The sequence below is a fragment of the Plectrocnemia conspersa genome, unplaced genomic scaffold (assembly GCF_051122295.1).
Source record: "Plectrocnemia conspersa isolate PC_06_02 unplaced genomic scaffold, ASM5112229v1 ptg000011l, whole genome shotgun sequence".
Taxonomy (NCBI): domain Eukaryota; kingdom Metazoa; phylum Arthropoda; class Insecta; order Trichoptera; family Polycentropodidae; genus Plectrocnemia; species Plectrocnemia conspersa.
Window position 1 is genome coordinate 16,760,389 of NW_028277175.1, and position 19,261 is coordinate 16,779,649.

General features: G+C 28.9%; 1 protein-coding gene across 2 annotated transcripts in view; it reads right to left on the minus strand.

Moving 5' to 3' along the window:
- Nucleotides 1–19,261, minus strand: part of Ptp36E (protein tyrosine phosphatase 36E) — a 218,468-nt gene that overhangs the window by 48,827 nt on the left and 150,380 nt on the right. For both annotated transcript variants that reach the window (XM_088198028.1, XM_088198027.1), the window contains 3 exons: nucleotides 9,325–9,412; nucleotides 8,840–8,916; nucleotides 8,638–8,772 (listed from right to left, as the gene is read on the minus strand). In XM_088198028.1, the coding sequence (XP_088054154.1) occupies nucleotides 8,638–8,772; nucleotides 8,840–8,916; nucleotides 9,325–9,412 (300 nt within the window). The remainder of the gene's footprint in view (nucleotides 1–8,637; nucleotides 8,773–8,839; nucleotides 8,917–9,324; nucleotides 9,413–19,261) is intronic.

The following is a 19,261-nucleotide window of genomic DNA, read 5'->3' on the forward strand; positions in this document are numbered from 1 at the left end:
GAATAATTTTAAATATTTATTATTAAACTCAAACTTACTAAACTCTATCGATAATGGTTCTTGTACATAAAAATTAAAAAAAGAATATTATGTGGAAGCTTCTTGGATGATAATTTAAATTACACGAAAATATTATATATTCAGCCAGGGCATACCCTTGTCTCTTAGGTGCCACAGGCAAAATATATTTAGCTCCCCTACCCAAAATCAAACTAATCTGTGAATTGAACCATATTTTGAATTATGTTAATTGAGCGTACGCCTTCAAAGAAATATTTTATTTAGCAATAATAAAAATCCAGCCAGATATAGATTATCCAGCGCGATTACAGTAAAATATATTTTAAAACAGCAAAAACCAAATAACTCGAGTGTATGATTTCATATTAAATACTAAATCTGTATTTATCATGAATTTATGACGAATATCTGAATATGTTTATATTTACTATTAGATATTCGAGGTAATTTATTAAAAACATCATATATGGGAAAGTTTGGAAGATACTATGTAACTGGAAACATATTATTATTATTTTTATAATACATAATATCTGTATACGTCATCACGACGTTCATCCCTGAGAATAGGAAATTTCGGGAAATCTTTATTTGGATGTTTGATTGAAATTATATGTATATTATATAAAAACACTGGCTAACACTAGCCAAATGAGTAAGTAAATCAGACATAATGAATTCCTACATAGTTAGTATTAACCACCAGACTGAAAGTCTGGAAATCGGTGCCATCTATATTATTGATTATAAATTATTATGTGCTATATAATTTAAAATCAATAGATGTCATTGCAGCTGGGGCCGGTTTTTTTAAATAGAGCATTTTTATAAATAAAAATTCGGGTGCCACTGCCGGGGCTCGAACCTGTAGCATTAGAGTTACTAGTCTGAGTAGTTACGGACAACGCTATTCCCATATATATTTGTTATAATCCTTGTCTTTATCTAGGTGTTATTAAATAGCTAAAATTGTTAAAAATAAATGCTATTTTTGTTCTAATTCATCGTTGTTCTGAGCTGTCTCGTAAATTAAAAAAATAGAGTGTAGTTATGAAATACGTACATATATGAAATACATATACATATGTATATTAGGATAAAAACCATCTGTAACTACACATAAAAGCACTTCACAATGAAGCGTTAGCAGCTTTGCTCGGTATTGCTATTTTTTAATTACGATACAAATTATATTTAATTTGTACTTGCCAGAATTTTCCAATGCTTCATGTTGATCATTATACAAATAAGCCTTATTTTAACATTTTATATATAATATTATATATATTTATATACATACAATACATCAACTCAAACGTACGCTTATATACATATGTATTCACATACTCAAACAGTTTACATTTAATGTTAAATTATACTATTAACTATTAAAAACAAAAAAAAATTGACGCACATCTAAGATAAGCACCATACCAAATAAATCATTCCAGCTTCTCATACTAGTGTTTTATAAGCTCGTTGAGAAGTTGTATAGCTTCTCAAAAAAAAAGAGCGTTTTTAAGCACGTCCTGGCCGCGACGAGCAAGAGTAAGGGACGCGATCGCAGACTCTAAAGCTCGCAGCTCAAAGTCTGCGTGTGTTGTCGGATTGTGGACATCACTATTTAGTAATTTAGTAGACACTATGCCGAGAATTCTTTGAATTGTAACCCAACGCTCCTAGCAATACTATAAATACTCGTACTTTTGTGGAGATCTCTCAGATTTTTTGTATTCTCTACAACAACAGAGAGTACTGCGCTTCTCTGGGATTCCAAACAATGGAGCCATAGAATTTATTATGTTGATATACTTGTAATTTATTTGAGCGGATATTTTCGTTACGTTGAAAGTAACACAATTGCTCCACGACGAAAAATCAATAAATCGTAGGATATCTGCGTCTTATTCATAAATAAATTATTAAACTTGAATCAAATCATCATAATTCAAGATGGAAGATGCGAACCTTGCAGAGTAAATTAATTCATAAGTTAAGCATAAATAATTCATAAGCTTTTTCTTTTCATTAAGATTACACAATTAACAGCGCGAAAGATGCGAGCATTAAGTTTTCCATGAAACATTTTCAGTTAATTATTTCGCGAAAGTGCACGTGAGAGTTGGTAAATTGAATTGCGTGTCTGGTTTTACGGAGTTGCACCGTCGACAGTTCGCCAAACTAAACAAACTAGTTATAATCGGATTTGTTGAGAGTTTCGCATTTTTATAAAACGCCAAGATTGATCTAACGGTACAGTTCGTCGATGCTCGCAGAAGACAGGATCAAGGGCTTTTTCAGTTGACGAGATCACAAAGTTGTTGCGAGGATCCTCGACCGCCATACAATAAACAATAAACTTATGGGTAAGGCTCAAAGGGTTCTCGCTCCGGTATGATAACCACGTGCCGCGCAGTTCGAAGATCGAGGGGTGGCAATCATGAAGTCTCAAAGTGGAATACCTACTTCCTGTGTTTTTTTACTTTTTCGTTCTTCTTGTTCATGGTTTTATAAAGTGGCCGGTCCTTATTTTATAAGCGCTTGTGCGAGGAATGAATACTTCATTATCGTCAGAGAAAAAGGGACGCTACCGATATTCACAATAGACTGATAATAATGAGACGGGTGGAAAAATTGTGGCAAGCATACCACGTCTTTTGTATATAGTGTGTTTGTGTTTGCCTCGGTATTACGTCGATGTTTAGTTTTCCGATCGTGATAGGAAATGTCGCTGATTATATTGATTTAAAAATAACAACTACGTACACTAATCTATATACATATATTATACATACATATGTACATCTCTGTTTATATATATTAAAGGAAAATTAAATTTTTATCTCGCTATGTCTACCATATTGTATATTTTTTTATACAAAATTCGCTTTTATATAAAATTAAAGTAGTGTGAGAGCGCTTTAAATACTTTTATCATTATATAACCTTGGTCATAATAATCTATTAAAATGTTATAATGATTAATATTTACAAAAGTCTAATATGATGTATTTTTAACATTATAATACAACATAAAAAATTAGTTGATATTTTTTGCTTATCGATTGATTAGAAAATGACAGCAATACAATTAATTCAGTCCGTCTTGTTTGATGCCGTATTTTGTGTTTCTATTAACTGTTATTGAATTTTTATATTATAGCATTTTAAAGCTTCTGAAAAGCCATGGTTTTTTTACGTTACGTTTAAAAAAAATACATTAACACGAATCAATAAATATAATCTATACATGACCAGTTAAGTAATTAGAAAATTAAACATACTATTTACGAATACGTGGTACAGGGAGCTCCTTAGAAATTTAAAGAATTCAAAAGCAAGGCAAAAAGGACTAGAAGGTAGAACTTTAAGTTTGCAGAGTCATACTTAAGCCGTTGTTTTTAGAAAAAATATAAAAAAACATTCCAACCTTGGAATGGGGTCGGCAACACAATGACTATATACTTAGTGATTAGGCGAAAGCCTTTGAATTCTTACACACATAATATGGTGCAATGTATGTGCCGCGAAAAGTAGAAAAATAATATTTCACTTGAGGCAGCATTTATTTCACAACTTCAGGGATTAAATCAGTAGGGCTAAAAACGGTCGAAAAGCCTTTAGCCAAATGTATAAGTGTAAAAATCTGAATATAATGATATTAAATCATAAAAGACGCTAGGTTTTAAACGTATTAGATTTTTTTTTATTAAAATGGAACACCACCATGAGAAAAACGTTTAGCATTGTATCATAAATCAAAAAATCGGACATCGGCAATTAGTTTTAAAAACTCTTTTGAAACAAATCCTTTTGTAATATGCCGTCCCACCAAAAAGGACCGGAAAATAAAATCTCGTATGAAGAAAAAGGCTAGAATCACTTTCTCTGAGACTTCCTCAGACACAACTAAAGAATTTTCTCTGACACTTGTACTGAAAATAACACTTGAATGCATCAGAACTTCAAAAGTTTTCTAGCTTGAATCTACTAATTTCATACGAACTTAGTAGGTCCAAGATCGCAAAAACCGCCGCTTCCCTCTTAACATCCACTGGTTTAGCTCAACCTCCAAAATCGGAATTTAGTTGAACACGCTTTGAAAATGCATGGAGCTTACAAACTGAATGTATATCTAGCATATACAAACTGTTCGTGTACAACAATTGCAATTGTTGTAAAAAAATAATAACAAACAATAACTTGTTTAGGTACTTAATAACTCTTAAGAAACCAAAAATAAGCACGCCTGGCACGAAAGTTATGTCAACTGATTGAGTTGTACATAAATACAGTTAACATACGGTTTTAATCTGGGATTATGTAATAGTAGCAGATGTAAGAATCAAGTTCGTTTATAAGTGTATAGCCTAAAACCAAAAATAGTTTATTCTCTAATTAAATCTTACTGGAAAATATTTAAAAAACGATACATGTGACCATTTGATTCTAGCTAACGGTAATAGGAAAAATGATAGATTAGTTTGCATTGGGGTTTCAGGATCATAAGTATTTATGGTATATTTTAGAAGGGAATGTTAAAAAATACAGAAAATTAAAATTGAGATACAGAAAAAATTGTGCAAATCATTAGTGTGCAGTTGTAATTAATTCTTATTAAATAGTAACAATAGGTTTTAAATACAGTATGTAAAAATCTATTTTATATAATACTATATATATATATATATATAATACACCACAATTTATTGATTATATTTTAAGCCGTTGATTATATTTCAAAAATTTTTCGAGCCATTATATTTTTATAATCTAGTTTATCCAGTCTATTAAATATAATGTAAAAAATGTATTCGATTGCCCTTAAAAAAACTTTATAATATATAAACAAATAAAGAAAGTAAATATATGAACGCTATTAAAAAACGTAAGCGCTATAAGTACCATAAATTTTATTGTATGAACTTTATTTTAATAATAAAAGTTCGTTGGAACAATGAATAATTCATTTAATGGAAGATTTATTTTTTCAATTAAAGGAACGGCGTAAAAAAACTAACGAAACGTACACGTACCACTATCGCTGCCGAGTAGTCGGAAAATTGTGTGAAATGCAAATGTTCCGCGGTTAAAAGTAAATTTTCCAACAAGTGCTCAAAGCGATGCTTTGAAAATAATCGTAAAACTGTTTTACAAGTGCGGTCTATCGTGGCTATCTATATACGTTTACTTATTTTTTATTTATAATAAAAATATGTTAATAATAAAAACTTACACCAACTGATTTGTGACATTATTGTAGCACATAATTTAAAGTTTTTTTATATATGAATTTTTATCACAAGATTAGGAATAAAATATAAATAAATACAATAAAATCAAGTAAAAAATTTGGTTTATAACCATTTTATATTTTATATATAATAAATTTAAAAAATACAATAACCTTTTACTTAATTATTGCAATTATTAGGTTGAAGACTCTAGATCTCGCTGGAGCTAGTAACAATCAAATAATGCAGGATGTGCTTTGGCATTATATGTTGATAGTAAAATTTAAGTTTGCTCTTATCGTAGTCATAGAATATGGAGATTAGTGGGTTAATATAGTCTCGTGTAATATTTGTATAGTATATTTGGAATTAATAATCTACTATGAAGTTTTTATAAGTTAGAATAGAAATGTTTGTTACATACTATTTTTATCGCTTTATTTAAAATGACTTGCAGTTAAAAAAATAGTTGGTGTTACCCTATCCAGAGCAGTAATTTAAAGTTAAATAGATGTCATTATATAATAATATAATATTAGCACAAAACTAAAAAAGTATAATAAATATATACCTTGTATATCTTGTAATCCTTATGTAATATTTCTACAGCACGTGTACTATGTATTGATAGTTATCGAAAATTACGTGTTGATGCAAGAAATAAATATATAAAAATAAAACATAAACCATATATAAATAATCACTAACACATAAATAATAAAAACATGTCCATTTAAAAAATCATCCATAGAGAACAATAGTCTCTTGAAAAAACAACAACCCTGATTTTCCTACCCTCGGGGAAGGTTGTCGACAAAAACAAACGCACATTCATTTCCATCAAGCATTTCGCCATGTATTTTTCAACCCTCCACTGATACTCCTCAGAGATACAAGCCTCGTCCGGGTACTCTCTGGAGCCAGATCCACTTCGGGGATCGAACGGAAACCACATAAACGGAGCGCTTCCGGGTCAATACGGACCGAGATATCATTAAGCAACGCCGATGGAGCTTTTAAGCTTCCCGAGGGTGCGTCGCGAGAGTCTAAATTATTCTTTACAGACGTAAAGCATGAACAGATTTGATGAAAAATTTACATAAAACATTATTTTTTTACATAAATTGACTGTTTTTTTTATAGGTCAACGCAACAAGATAGTGTTGATTTAATAAAGGGCTTTCAAACGTAATTTTAATAAATATCTAAACACTATAAACAGTAACAATATTTTCGTTAATACAAAAATCAATATAATTATTATTTTGTTGAAAATTTGACTCACTAAATCTTTTTGGTTGTAAAGGCACTGAACATATAATATATCTAAGAAATTAAACGATTAAAGGAGAGAATGTAGAAGAGATTGTATTCCCAGAATCCTAATTTAATCCTATTAAAGTGCCATGCTTTGTAAACAATAAATGATTCACAAAGACAGTCGCTAGCTTGACAGATATTTACCTGAGATGCTCGTCATAATATTTATTTTTTCAAGCGTATTAAGAAAAAACGCAAATAACTAATCGTTGAAAACGATTACTTATTTGTGTTTTAAAAGAAAGCTTTATAAGAAAGCATTCCACCGCGTTTAAAACATGATCATCGTATAGAAGGCCTAACTGCTAACTTGCTAGATAACAGAGATGTATAAGATGAGATAACAGAAAAGTCTTCTCAATAATTTGCGTTGGAATCAGTTAGCAGTAATAGGTACTGAGGTAGAGCAAATTGCAAATATTCCAATACAGAGATGTGTCAAACAAGAATGTATTCTTTCTCCTACTTTTTTTCATTTTTTTTTTCAAAAAAACACAACTAGGAAAAAATAAAATAAAAATAGAAGGGGAGACAATGACCAATAATTGTTATGCTGATGACACGACAATATTTTCTGAGACCGTAGATGATCTTCAAAGATCCCTGGATAGTGTAAATAAAGAATGTTTAAAAAGAGGTCTCAGCAAGCTTCCTGTGGGTCCGGTAAACTTATTATTAGACGGATATAAAATTGAGAGATTTTAAATATCTTGATAGTTGGGCTAATGACAAAATGGACCCTAACGAAGAGGTTAAAGTAAAACCAGTTTTTAACATTTATAGCTGGACTCATAATCAGACACTTGTAAAGTGCTCTGTCTGGTCAGTGCTATTATATACATAAATGCGAGACAAGGACTTGAAAAAATATTACAATAAGTAGACTGAAAGCGTTTAAAATGTGGCTTTATAAGCGTATGCTGAAAGTTCAATGGATTAAGAGTGCTCAATGACCGATTTATCTTAATGGTAAGAAGCGATCGAAAACTCCTTTCAACCATCGAACGGAGAAAGATGGAGTACCACGGACACATGATTCGAGGCTCGAAATATAAGCTCTTTCATACCTTAATAATGGGAAAATTTAAGGTAAAAAATGGATCGGAAGAAAGAATATGTGAGGTGCGAAATATGAGCATATGGACAGGAATGACAGTCGAATAAGTGTTTCACTTGGAACAAAAACAAGGTGGTCACCAACGTTTGGATCAGACATGACACCAGAAGAAAAGGAAGATAATATTAATTTAAATAATTTTATTTTAAATGAAATATTATAAAATAAATAAGAAAATTCATTGTATATAAGAAATATATATATTTGTACCACATAAAAGTTCGTCTGAGTGAGAGCGAAGGTTTTTTTTATGTAGTACGTGTTTATCTTTTCTCAGACCCTTTTTATTGCACATGTGACATAGGATAATTTTTATATATGAACTTTTAACGTATAAATCTGTCACGAGGCAGCGCTGTTTAAACTTTTCCTATTTAAATAAATATATTTTGTAAAATTATTAAGTGAATGATTGCTGTATATTATGATTATGATTCGATATTTCTCATCTTAAATATCTAATAAATAAAAAAACTACGAAAAAAAAATATATTAAAATACACAGCACACTAAGTTACAGCTAAATGAAAAATATCTCATTTTATATAATGTAATATTTTTGTTCAGTTCATTACTCTCTCAACGTAAGATATTCAGTTAAGGAAATTGCCCTCACAAACAACCTCCACACTATATTGCCCCCGATCGGTAATCGCATTCCCAGCTCAGACATATCGCCCTGTCCATTAAACAGAACTGGGAGAATTTTTGGCAGCACCAATGAATCGATAACCGATGCCAATTTTCTGGATAGAAAACATCTCGGAAATTTATTATTTTCATCGAAAATATTGAGAGCTGCTCGCTAGACTCCATTAGAATTCATGATGTACGATCCTATTCGGTGTGAATTTTTAAAATATGTCTCAGCCGCTGCGGATAGTTGGGATGATTGATCGTTTCGAGAATGTGTTTCGATTTAAAATTTTAGATAAAAAATCTTACTTTGATAAAGTCGAATGTCTTGGTCAGCATTACTATGGCGGCAGCTCTCTCCTGCCAAATCATTCTCCAAAACTGCGTGACCGTATCTTCTGTTGGACCCTGTGTTACTATGTAAGCGTTCGGTTTTAAAAGACTCTAAAACGACGGATAAGTGTTAATTATTTGACTATTAAACGTATAATTTATTCAATATAGAACTCACATCTACGTATGAAGCGTTTATATAATCCGAATCCGGCTCACCCTCTATCGAATCCAACACCACCCTGTTATAATCATCTGCAATAAAACATTTTGATATTAAAAATAAGATAAAAGCAAGTTAATAAACTATTTATTGATTACCTTCTACAAGCTAATCCATAAGTAAATATTTAAAATAAAAAGTCATAACTTAAAACTATTTAATTTATATAAATGGTTGAAGAAATTCAGTAAAAATATATTAAAAAATGTCGTTGATTACTATTTTTTTTGGAAATATAATAAACAAGTTGTACCATTAAAAGCTAAACAAAAATAGTAATGTAAATACTACTTTTAAAAACGTGATAGGTAAGAAAATATCATTTGCTATTATTGCATATACAATAATATTAAAGTGAAAATTAAAAATACAAAATCTAGAAAAGAACTAAAGCTTTAAACGTTAAAGTGTATAATCGGTTTGAAAAAAATAATACTTACATGGTACACATTTCTGATTTTGATTCTTGTCTATGTTATTTTTTTTGGTGGCATGTCTACAAGAGTGAGTTTCTACTTTGACGGCAGTCTGAAATTAAAAAAATAACATTGATAAATAGTTAGTATTAAGAAAGTATGAGAGTTCATGTAAAGAATTTCATAAACTAAACAATATTATATTGATACTAATATTATAACACTAGATCATATAACGTATTGTATATGTTGCTGGAAAACCTTATATTATTATAAGGTTGTCTGAGAGCGAGTAACATGGTCCAATATTGGATGTTATATATACTATGTGTATGATTAGGTATACATAGAGTTTTGTTACATTGAAGTTTTATATCACAAAGGAGACCCTTGAAAGTAAATGACCCGCGCACGCATAAAAACGACGTAGGCTTTCTAGGACCAAAATTTGTCACACGTGGATTGACCTCCGGGACGAGGGTCTTTTGAGTATTTTAGAAGCATGTGATAACAGCACGTCCTTATGGACGTACTTTGTAAAATTTACACAAGCTTTAAAATGTGATTATGAAAAAAATTGACATATTACTAATATTGAAATCTTTCCGCAAAATTCATCAATCTTAAAAAGGAATATGATACCATCAAATTATAGATATTTCTGGAAGAAACTATAGTTAATTGGCGAATCTTAAATTAATACTAAAATGATACAGGTTGTAGAGATTTGTTAAATCGAATTTAACTGAAACATGTAGGGTAACATTGAGCTCTATTTTGGGACCTCTGTTCTTTTAATATATGTTACAGTTAAAGTGTTAAATTTTTATAAAGTATACAGTGATGCATTAGCTATGAGTTTTCAATAAATAAATTATTATGCGCTATACAATTTATAATCAATAGATGTCAATGCAGCTGGGGCCGGTTTTTTATAATCATAGTGCATTTTAATAAATAAAGAAGAGCTCGAACCCGCAACCTCAGAGTTACTAGTCTGAGACGTTACGGACTATGCTATTCCGTTCTTGTATGTACGACTTAGCTCGATTTGAATTAATCATCACGATATTCATCTGCGAGATTATGTATATCTAGGAAAACCTAATCTGTAATGAACCATTAATATTAAATTTATATATTTTATTTTATATAATCGTAGATAGATTCCAAGATATTGTGCCATGATTTATTTTATTACTATGTTTTAGCATATAGTCACTTTAAATATAAAAAAATATATGTGGGGATTTTGTGTCAAATTTCTAATAGCTTAAGCTAGAAAATATGCGAAAGAAAAATATGAACATTAAGAACTTATATTGAATAATATTATTAGTAGTATCACATTTAATGAAGAATTTTACAATAGTATATATACAAAATAAATCAAATACATTATTCAACCTATAATGATAAACTATACAATATTTAATTTAACATTATTAAATTTGGCTTAAACTTCATAATTGCAATAAATGTTTTTATTTCCATTTGTTATTTTAATTAATTTTTAATACACATAAAAGCTATATTTGTTTCATATTTTTATTATAAATATTTGTAATTGTATTATTATATACAAAATGATTAAAGTAATATAAAAAAGCAGTGTAATTGTATTATAAGCAGCAGTCTCTAATTTTTGTTTAGGCGTCTTTAAGAGGAAAATAAAACGTAATGCTCCCAAAGGTGGGCTTTATGAGACATTCAACAGATTAAGCAGTCTGAACAACTTGGTTGAACACAGCTGTCACGAAATAGTATTTACATTTTTAGCACAAGGATGTAAATTTATTTCCAGAATTTAGAAGACGTACCATTAAAATGCTAAAAGTTTATTAAAAATAAATATTTGCTTTCATAATCTTATTACAAATCACACATCTCTCATCAAATATGGAATTTCACACATCTCTGGCGTTAGAACTCATTGCTACTGATTTATATAATACCTAATGGGTATATGGTAAATAAGAGATGTATAAAAATAACTCTCGAAAGCAAAATTAATCAATTAAAATTTTCCATAATTTCACAAATATCGTTTATCTTTTGTATTAGAAAAGTACGTACTTGGAATATTGTCCGATAATAAAATTGCCCTTCAAAATGTCGCCTCACTTTCCGCTCGAATTATTATCGCGAGACGTTAATATGACGCGATGTTCGACTCTTGAAATTTCGCACGAGTTGTTCGCAAATCGAGTCCACTGGGCAGGATAGATAGGGCAGCTTCGAAAGGGAAGTCGCCCTAAACCTTTTCAGGCAGCACGAATAATGTACAACCCTTATGGAAATTACCGACGGATATAGGGTACAATAACATCGTTTACGTGCGTGTTCTTTAATCGGACTGAATGTGATTGATGGAGTGAATATTTTAGGATAGAGAAGGAAGAGTATGTATATACGCAATAATAATATTGTTTTATTATAAAATTTACGAGGAAAATTAGAAAGAACAAAGTTAACACTACAAGGCTAGTAAAAATATATGAGAATTTTTACACTGCAGTTTTCGCTACTAATTAGTACGGTTAACTAGTGAAATCCTGATAAATGAAAGGTACATTAAGGTATCAGTTGTTAATGCAAAATTTAAAACTAGTGCTGAAATTTCTGTACATAACAATGACTAACATGATGTTAAAATTAAAAACTCATTTTAAGTTGGTTATGTTGAAAACTAAATAAAGTTTTTTTATAAAAACATTTATTGAAATTTATACGATTACTTTCCAAACATCCTTTCTAGCTAAAAACATTAAAGGGTACTCGCCCATAATTTCTATTGGTGATTATATTTTAATTGAATGAATTTGTCAAATTTGTTATATATTAATGAAAAAAGCTTGAAAATCTATTCTTTTTTTGTAGCATTAATAAACTACTTTTATATAATATACCAAGTACAACTTTTTATATTATTTATTTTAAATCTGGACATGATTTATTTGTAAATATTTTTCTATAGCATTAATATATTTATATTAAAATGTTTTTGGGCCATACTATTTTATGTTACCAGATGGGTATTTATGATATGAAATTGTTCAAGCGGTTAATATGTTTTGGATCGCCTCGTTAGCGCTATGAATAGAATGAAATCGAATTAGACTGTAAGCGAGATAAACAATCGAAAAATGCTTATTACTGTTTTGTGGAAAACATTTGGATTATAAAACATAGAGAATAATTCATTTATATGTAAAATATGTTGTGGATATGATTATAAGATTAATGTTCAGACATTAAATGTACAATCACATTGAGTATCTATTTATTGGTGAATTGATAAGTGAAAAGAAAAATTATAAAAGCCGATTCTGAAAACTTTGTGATGTTCATTTCGACTTAGTTTCTTAAACGTTCATTGTATTGCTAAATAAGGCAAATTAACATATGTACCTAGACTGGGGTTTCTCTTAAATCAAGAGTTTTATTTCGTCGTCTTCTATCTACATTGATTAACGCAAGTTAACGCATTCATGGTAGGTACTTCTATATTTATTTAAAGCACGCTCGAAATAAAATCGAATGTTTTATAAAAGCATATTAGTTTGACAGACAAATTATATGTTGTAGAATATATAAACGTATTTCAATATTGAGCAAATAAAGAAGTAGAAGACTTATAACTACATATACATATATATAATCGATAACATATTATGAATAGTACGACTGTCAAATTTGTAAAAGTTGGATGTTATGTTATGATAAGAATAAATTGTATTTTCTTAAGAAAACTCGTTTCATTTTGTTACATTTAATATATTTTATGTCTATTTGGCTGTTATTACTTTTTCCTCGTTTGTCTTTTAATCGGGTTAATATTCATTCCCATATAATACATAAAGAAAAATTAACAAACAAACTAGTTGCCAAGAAGTAAAAATATCTGAATCTCTTATTATATAAAAGGTTGTTAGATATACTAGATAAGGGTTTTTGAATATAAAAGTTGCGCTTTTGCATTAAACTATCTAACTACATTTGAATTTATTTATATTCAGAAAAAGTGTACATGCGTGTAAAAAAGTGACACAATCTAGACACTTTATGAGAATACCATTTATCCGGCAGTTTCCGCGAAAGTGTTCAGAGGAGCGTGAGCAATCAGATCGACCCAAAAATCGTTGGACCGCGTCCAGGTAAACAACTTTACGCGATAATAATATAACATACAGAAAATTTAATCATTCTATCATATTGTAATGCTATTCGACATACTCCCACAAATGGCATAAATTATTTGTATTTCCTACAAGAGCTGGCCGGAATAAAGGTCACGCCGCCGATCGTTCCCGGTAGAATATTATATTCCAAGTGAACAACAATGTGAAGCATAATTCAAACAACGACGAGTGGTCATAATCATGAAGGCGGACAAGATAAACTTTTTTTCCCTCTTCAGAAAAGGACTAAAATCAAATGTCAAGACTGAATATTTAGCGTCCACTGTAAACATACCTAGGGCGTAAATTTCAATGTAGGGGTTAAAATGGAGAATTGTTGCTAAAGATATTCATATAATATGTGTGAAATTGCATTTATCTAAATTTATCTAAAGCTTTGTCTGAATAAAATATTTTAGCAGTAGTTGGATAATTAAAAAAAATATTAAGAACTTAATTTATTAAAAAAATTTATAGTAATATTTAAAAAAAATAATCATACTTTTTTAACATTTTTTTAAATGTTTTTGGGACCCCTAGTGTAGTACACGTGCGTCGAAGAGTCGAAGAAAAATATCTAGCTGATTGCGTAGTACCCAAAGTCAAATATAATGGCGGAAGCTTATGGTCTGGGGTTGCATGGCAGCAGCAAGAGTGGGAAACCTGTATACTTGTGAGGGTAGTATGTATAGTGATATTTATATTACAATGTTTGAATTAACTTTAATGAATTTTTATTGGAAAATATTTCATAGCACGGACAACAGTACCACCCGATTCCAGAAAGAAAACGCTCCGTGCCATAATTTGATTTGCGACGAAGGGTTTGACAATGTTACACAATCATTTAAAAAATGGTAAAAAATATTAAACAACTTGAATAAAACGACTGACAACACAGTTGCATCGCGAGTCTCTTAGAAACTACTGAGCACAGGGCTATAAATTTAAGCGCAACTAAACACAAGAAGCGTACTCAAATCGTAAATAGTTGAGAAGACTGTAATTGGTTCTGATACACTTTTTATTTTATTTTATACATATATGATATTCTCTATGAGCTAAAGTAGTCTAATACATATTTAATATGAATTACCTAGTACGATTTATTTATTTATTTAAATACAAGGCATAAAAACTTAACGCCAATGTACTTTGCAAGAAGAAAAATCAATACATGCTACCAAAATAGACAAAAAATATGTTCGCAGAAATAATTATATACAATAATGAATAGACCACAATACGTCCACCAACTCTGAGTACCTTGATAGGAACAAATCAATACTATTCGACAGATGGCTAAAATAAGCACAGCTATCTGACTATAGCTGTGCTTATTGGAGAGTTGCAAATTATGTATATTGCCTACCATCAGCTTGACGAAGAGTTATCCATATCCCATAAAATTTTGTAAAATATAAAAATAGACAATATTTACATTTTTTTATGTAGTACTTGTCTCTAAGGAACATTTTTGTACATTTTCTATTGAAAACGAGTCGATTGAATTATTGTAGTTGACAACTAGATCAGAGTTCTACTCGGTGATACGTAAATAATAGTGTCCACGAGTGCCTTAATTGACCTTTGAGGTTTTACATATGTTTTTTATATGCTGATGGAATCTGTAGTCCTTTTTAAATAGAACACCATAATCGCTTAAAATTCTGTGCAATGTAGCACATTGTTATCTATTTTATAAGAAAGTTTCAGTGGTATTTTCTTTCTATTTTTTGGATGTTAAATGGTATTATTAGCGGATGACCAAACACATAGATTTTCAACATATAATAAATATTTTAAGAAATACTTTAAGGTCATCGACGAAGAGTAACAATTTAGAATTAATAATAAACAGATGAAACATTAATTTATCGAGATTAGAACCTTGAGGAATTCCCATGCATTACGATATCTATTCGTGAGACTAGAAAAATCTAGGAAAATCTAATCTGCGATGATCAATCGCAATTATAATAATTATACAATATTCACTATTCTAAATGACGGGCTCATTAAGTTGTTAGTGCAAAATTTGAAACTGTTGCTGAAATTCGTCATTAACCTGTTTCTGTACATAACAATGACTCACATTTTGCTAGAACTAAAAAACTCATTAAAAACGGGTAATCTCAAAATATAACGAGCTAAAAACATTTATCGAACTTTGTACATTTACTTCCCAAATATCCTTTTTAGCTAAAAACATTATAAGGTACTTGCCTATAATTTATATTAGTCATTATATTTTAATTGAGTTTTTGTGTAAATGAAAATGAATTTGCCAAATTTGTAATATGAAAATGAAAAAAAGCTTGAAAAGCTTTTTTTAGTAATTATTTTTTTGTAGCATTAATAAACTACTTTTATATAAATATACGAAGTCCAATTGAGTTTTTGTAATAATAATATAATAATTATATAATATTGACAAAAACAAAAAATTGAAAAACGCAAAGATTTATAACGGATTTGAACCTAGGTATCTTGGGTATTAGCCACCGACTATTCCACTGATCAATCTTGCTGGTTGGCACTTGAAAATTGAGCGAGTCATTTGATCCAAACATGAAACATACATATAAATATAAAAAAAAGCATTATGGCATTAAGTTTAATACCATCAGTAGTGCTTATTTTAATAATGTTTATGTGTATGAGCTACTGCTTTATACTTAATGATCGAAATACAATTCTAACAAGAATTTACAATTTTCTCAATAATATCCAGTCAAGCATTTGTGGTATAATTTAACAAAGAAGTTTACGCAAATTAAATCGCAAAATTGTATCTAATACATATATGTATAGTGGGAAAAACTCCCATTCCATATCAAAGTGATTAGTTGATAGTATGCCAAAAAGAGTTGCACGGACAATTAAAGATAAAGAAGGGCCTACTAAAAATAAAAAATATATACTTTGAATAAAGTTTGTAAAAAACATTGATCGCTTTTTATTTATATTTCTTGAAATGTTAAGATATAAATAATTTATTTCGATCCGTTGCTATTTTGGCATGGCTTGTAAGGATGTTTTTATTTATTATTATATTTTTAAATATATATAAATAATATAATTATATTTACATTACAGCGCTAGTGGTGATTTTAGTGACGCAATATGAAGTATTCATATCTCGGGAATCCCATAAAGGATCGATCCGCTAAAAGTTCCTCAGACAGATTCGTCTCATCTCCGCAGTATCCCATTCCAGTAAAGGTCTAAGTAAGCGATCGTCCATTATAGGGATACGTCGAAAATTTAGCCGCAAAACCGCAATCTATAATAATGTAGATTGTTCAATTTATAAAACGTATGAATTACGATGACACGCGAATTACATTATGAAAATATTTTTATACTCAACATACTGATTATAACAATAATTAAATTTAAAAAATATTAAGCAATTATAAAGTACATGATGTAACGAGTTTAAAAGTTCAACTGTCCTATACATAAAACAATTTAAAATATCATTTTTATATATGATATTAAAAAATAATCTGAAAATAAAAATAAATTAACCTTAAAGTAAAAAACAAAGATCACAGGTCACAGAAAATAGATAAACCACAAGATGTATACGAACTGTATCAAGAAGAGCACAGGTCAACGCTAAAACGTTTGATAGTAGTGTTTATTAGATAATTGTCTAATTAACGAATTTTATATGTAAAATATGGATTTATTTATATTCACTTATTTTTCTCAGAAAATTTAGTAGAAATAAAAAAAGCGTTTCCTTTGTTTTTCAAATGCTTCTATATATATAAATTATACAATATAATTATTCAGCCAAAGTTTTTAGATAATTTTTTATAAAAGTATAATGAAGATAAAAATACATAATATAATATCCATACATCAATAATAATCTACACCATAATACTTATGTTATTTTTAACAAAGAATGTCAAAATATTTAACACCCATATCGAGCATATATTTAGAAATATACTATTTCTCACTAAAGTTAGATTCATCTTGGTTTATACAGAACAAAGTATTATACATTTATGTAAATTTGATTTTCTCAGAAATAGCAGAAAACATGACAAATTTTGGACAAAATAAACTTTAGCGAATTTGTGTAAGTTAACGAACTAAATTGCTTATAATATAAATATAGCACGAAGTAGAAATACGTAACAGGTAAATCGGCAGCTAAATATTGAATTAAACGAGAAATAATTAAAGAAATAAATCCGCCTTCTTAATAAATATTTATATTTTAACAAATACTACTTCTACTTGGATTTATATAATATATTTAGAGTATTAAAATATTATAACATTTGTGATATACATATGTACATTATCTATATTATAATAGCATGTAATATGTATCTTTTTATATATAAACTATTTTAAAGCAACTGTAGATTGTAAATGTGAGCATTTAAAAATCATTAGATTAATATTCATTTTATCGTTTTAACATTTTATTAATAGCTTATAAATTGAGCTTTAAAAAGATTTTATAAAGAAAATTTGCTTACATACAGTAAAATAGGAAAAAAAAATTAACGCAACTTTGTTTGATAAGTCTGTTGATGAATATTCTAAGAGCGTTCTAACCTAAGGGTTAACGTCTAACGTTTAATAACGACGCAACGTGACCGTTAAAATCCAGCTTTTGTTATATTACGTCGCAAATTAAATTACAACTACAACATATTTGAGTTTATATATTGATTATGTAAATTGCGCATTTCGTCGATGTTTAGTTATTAAAGGGTAATATCAAAGCAAAATATAATCGTACGATTGTACTTGAAACATGAATTTATTACAAATTATTGTAATAAATTTCAGAATTATACCTAAACATAAAATAATACTACACAAACATGTGTATTTAGAGATTAAACAAATGTAGGCAAGTATCTAAGAACGGTTTTAAAATATTCACGAGATTTTTTGCCTTTTTCGATATACGAATCATTTCATCTGATTTATATGTAAAATTACACATTAATTTGTAAATAATATAGTATTTTTATATTTATTTTTTGTACAAAATTTATAACAAAAGCAATTAAATTAAGAGAAACATCTCATCATTACGATAACAAATGTAAGCATTTTGTATTTCTAACATGTATGTAAATATGTTATCGTATCTATGTATCAAAACTCTGTGTAGTTAAAATGTAATTAAACGCTATCATTAAATTTATTGTATACGTTATTATGTCGTTATAAGTGTGGAGAAAAACATTACTCTTATAACTATGAAAAATGTGCTGTGGTTTAATTTGACTTTATAGTGTTTTTTTTTTATTAAGTGAAGTTAAATTTAATTGAAAATATGCTTATGAAAAACATGAATTATATTTTTGTTAAAATTAATTTATAAACGCTATACATTAATGAGTTTGCTGTATTTAATTTAAAGTTTCACATTCTACTAGAACACTTAAATATATTATATAATACTTAATAAAATATTATTATAATAGAGTCGATTTTTTTATTAGGTAAGATTTAGACGAGGACCGTTAATTTTTGTGTTTTTCTGATGCACTTATTTAATTGAATTAGGCGTGCTAGTAAATTAAATGTTTCTGCAACCCTCATTCTTGGAATATTTTATAAGATTTTCGGGTTTTGAGGCCGAAGGAGTGTGACTTTGCGGTAGGGATTCTGTGTCGAGACAACCCGGGAATTCAAAGATTTTTGCTGTCTTGAGTCCCAGAAATTTATAAAAAAATAACCCAAGACTTGAGACTTTCCGATTCAAATTTTATTTAATATATCCTACATTAATT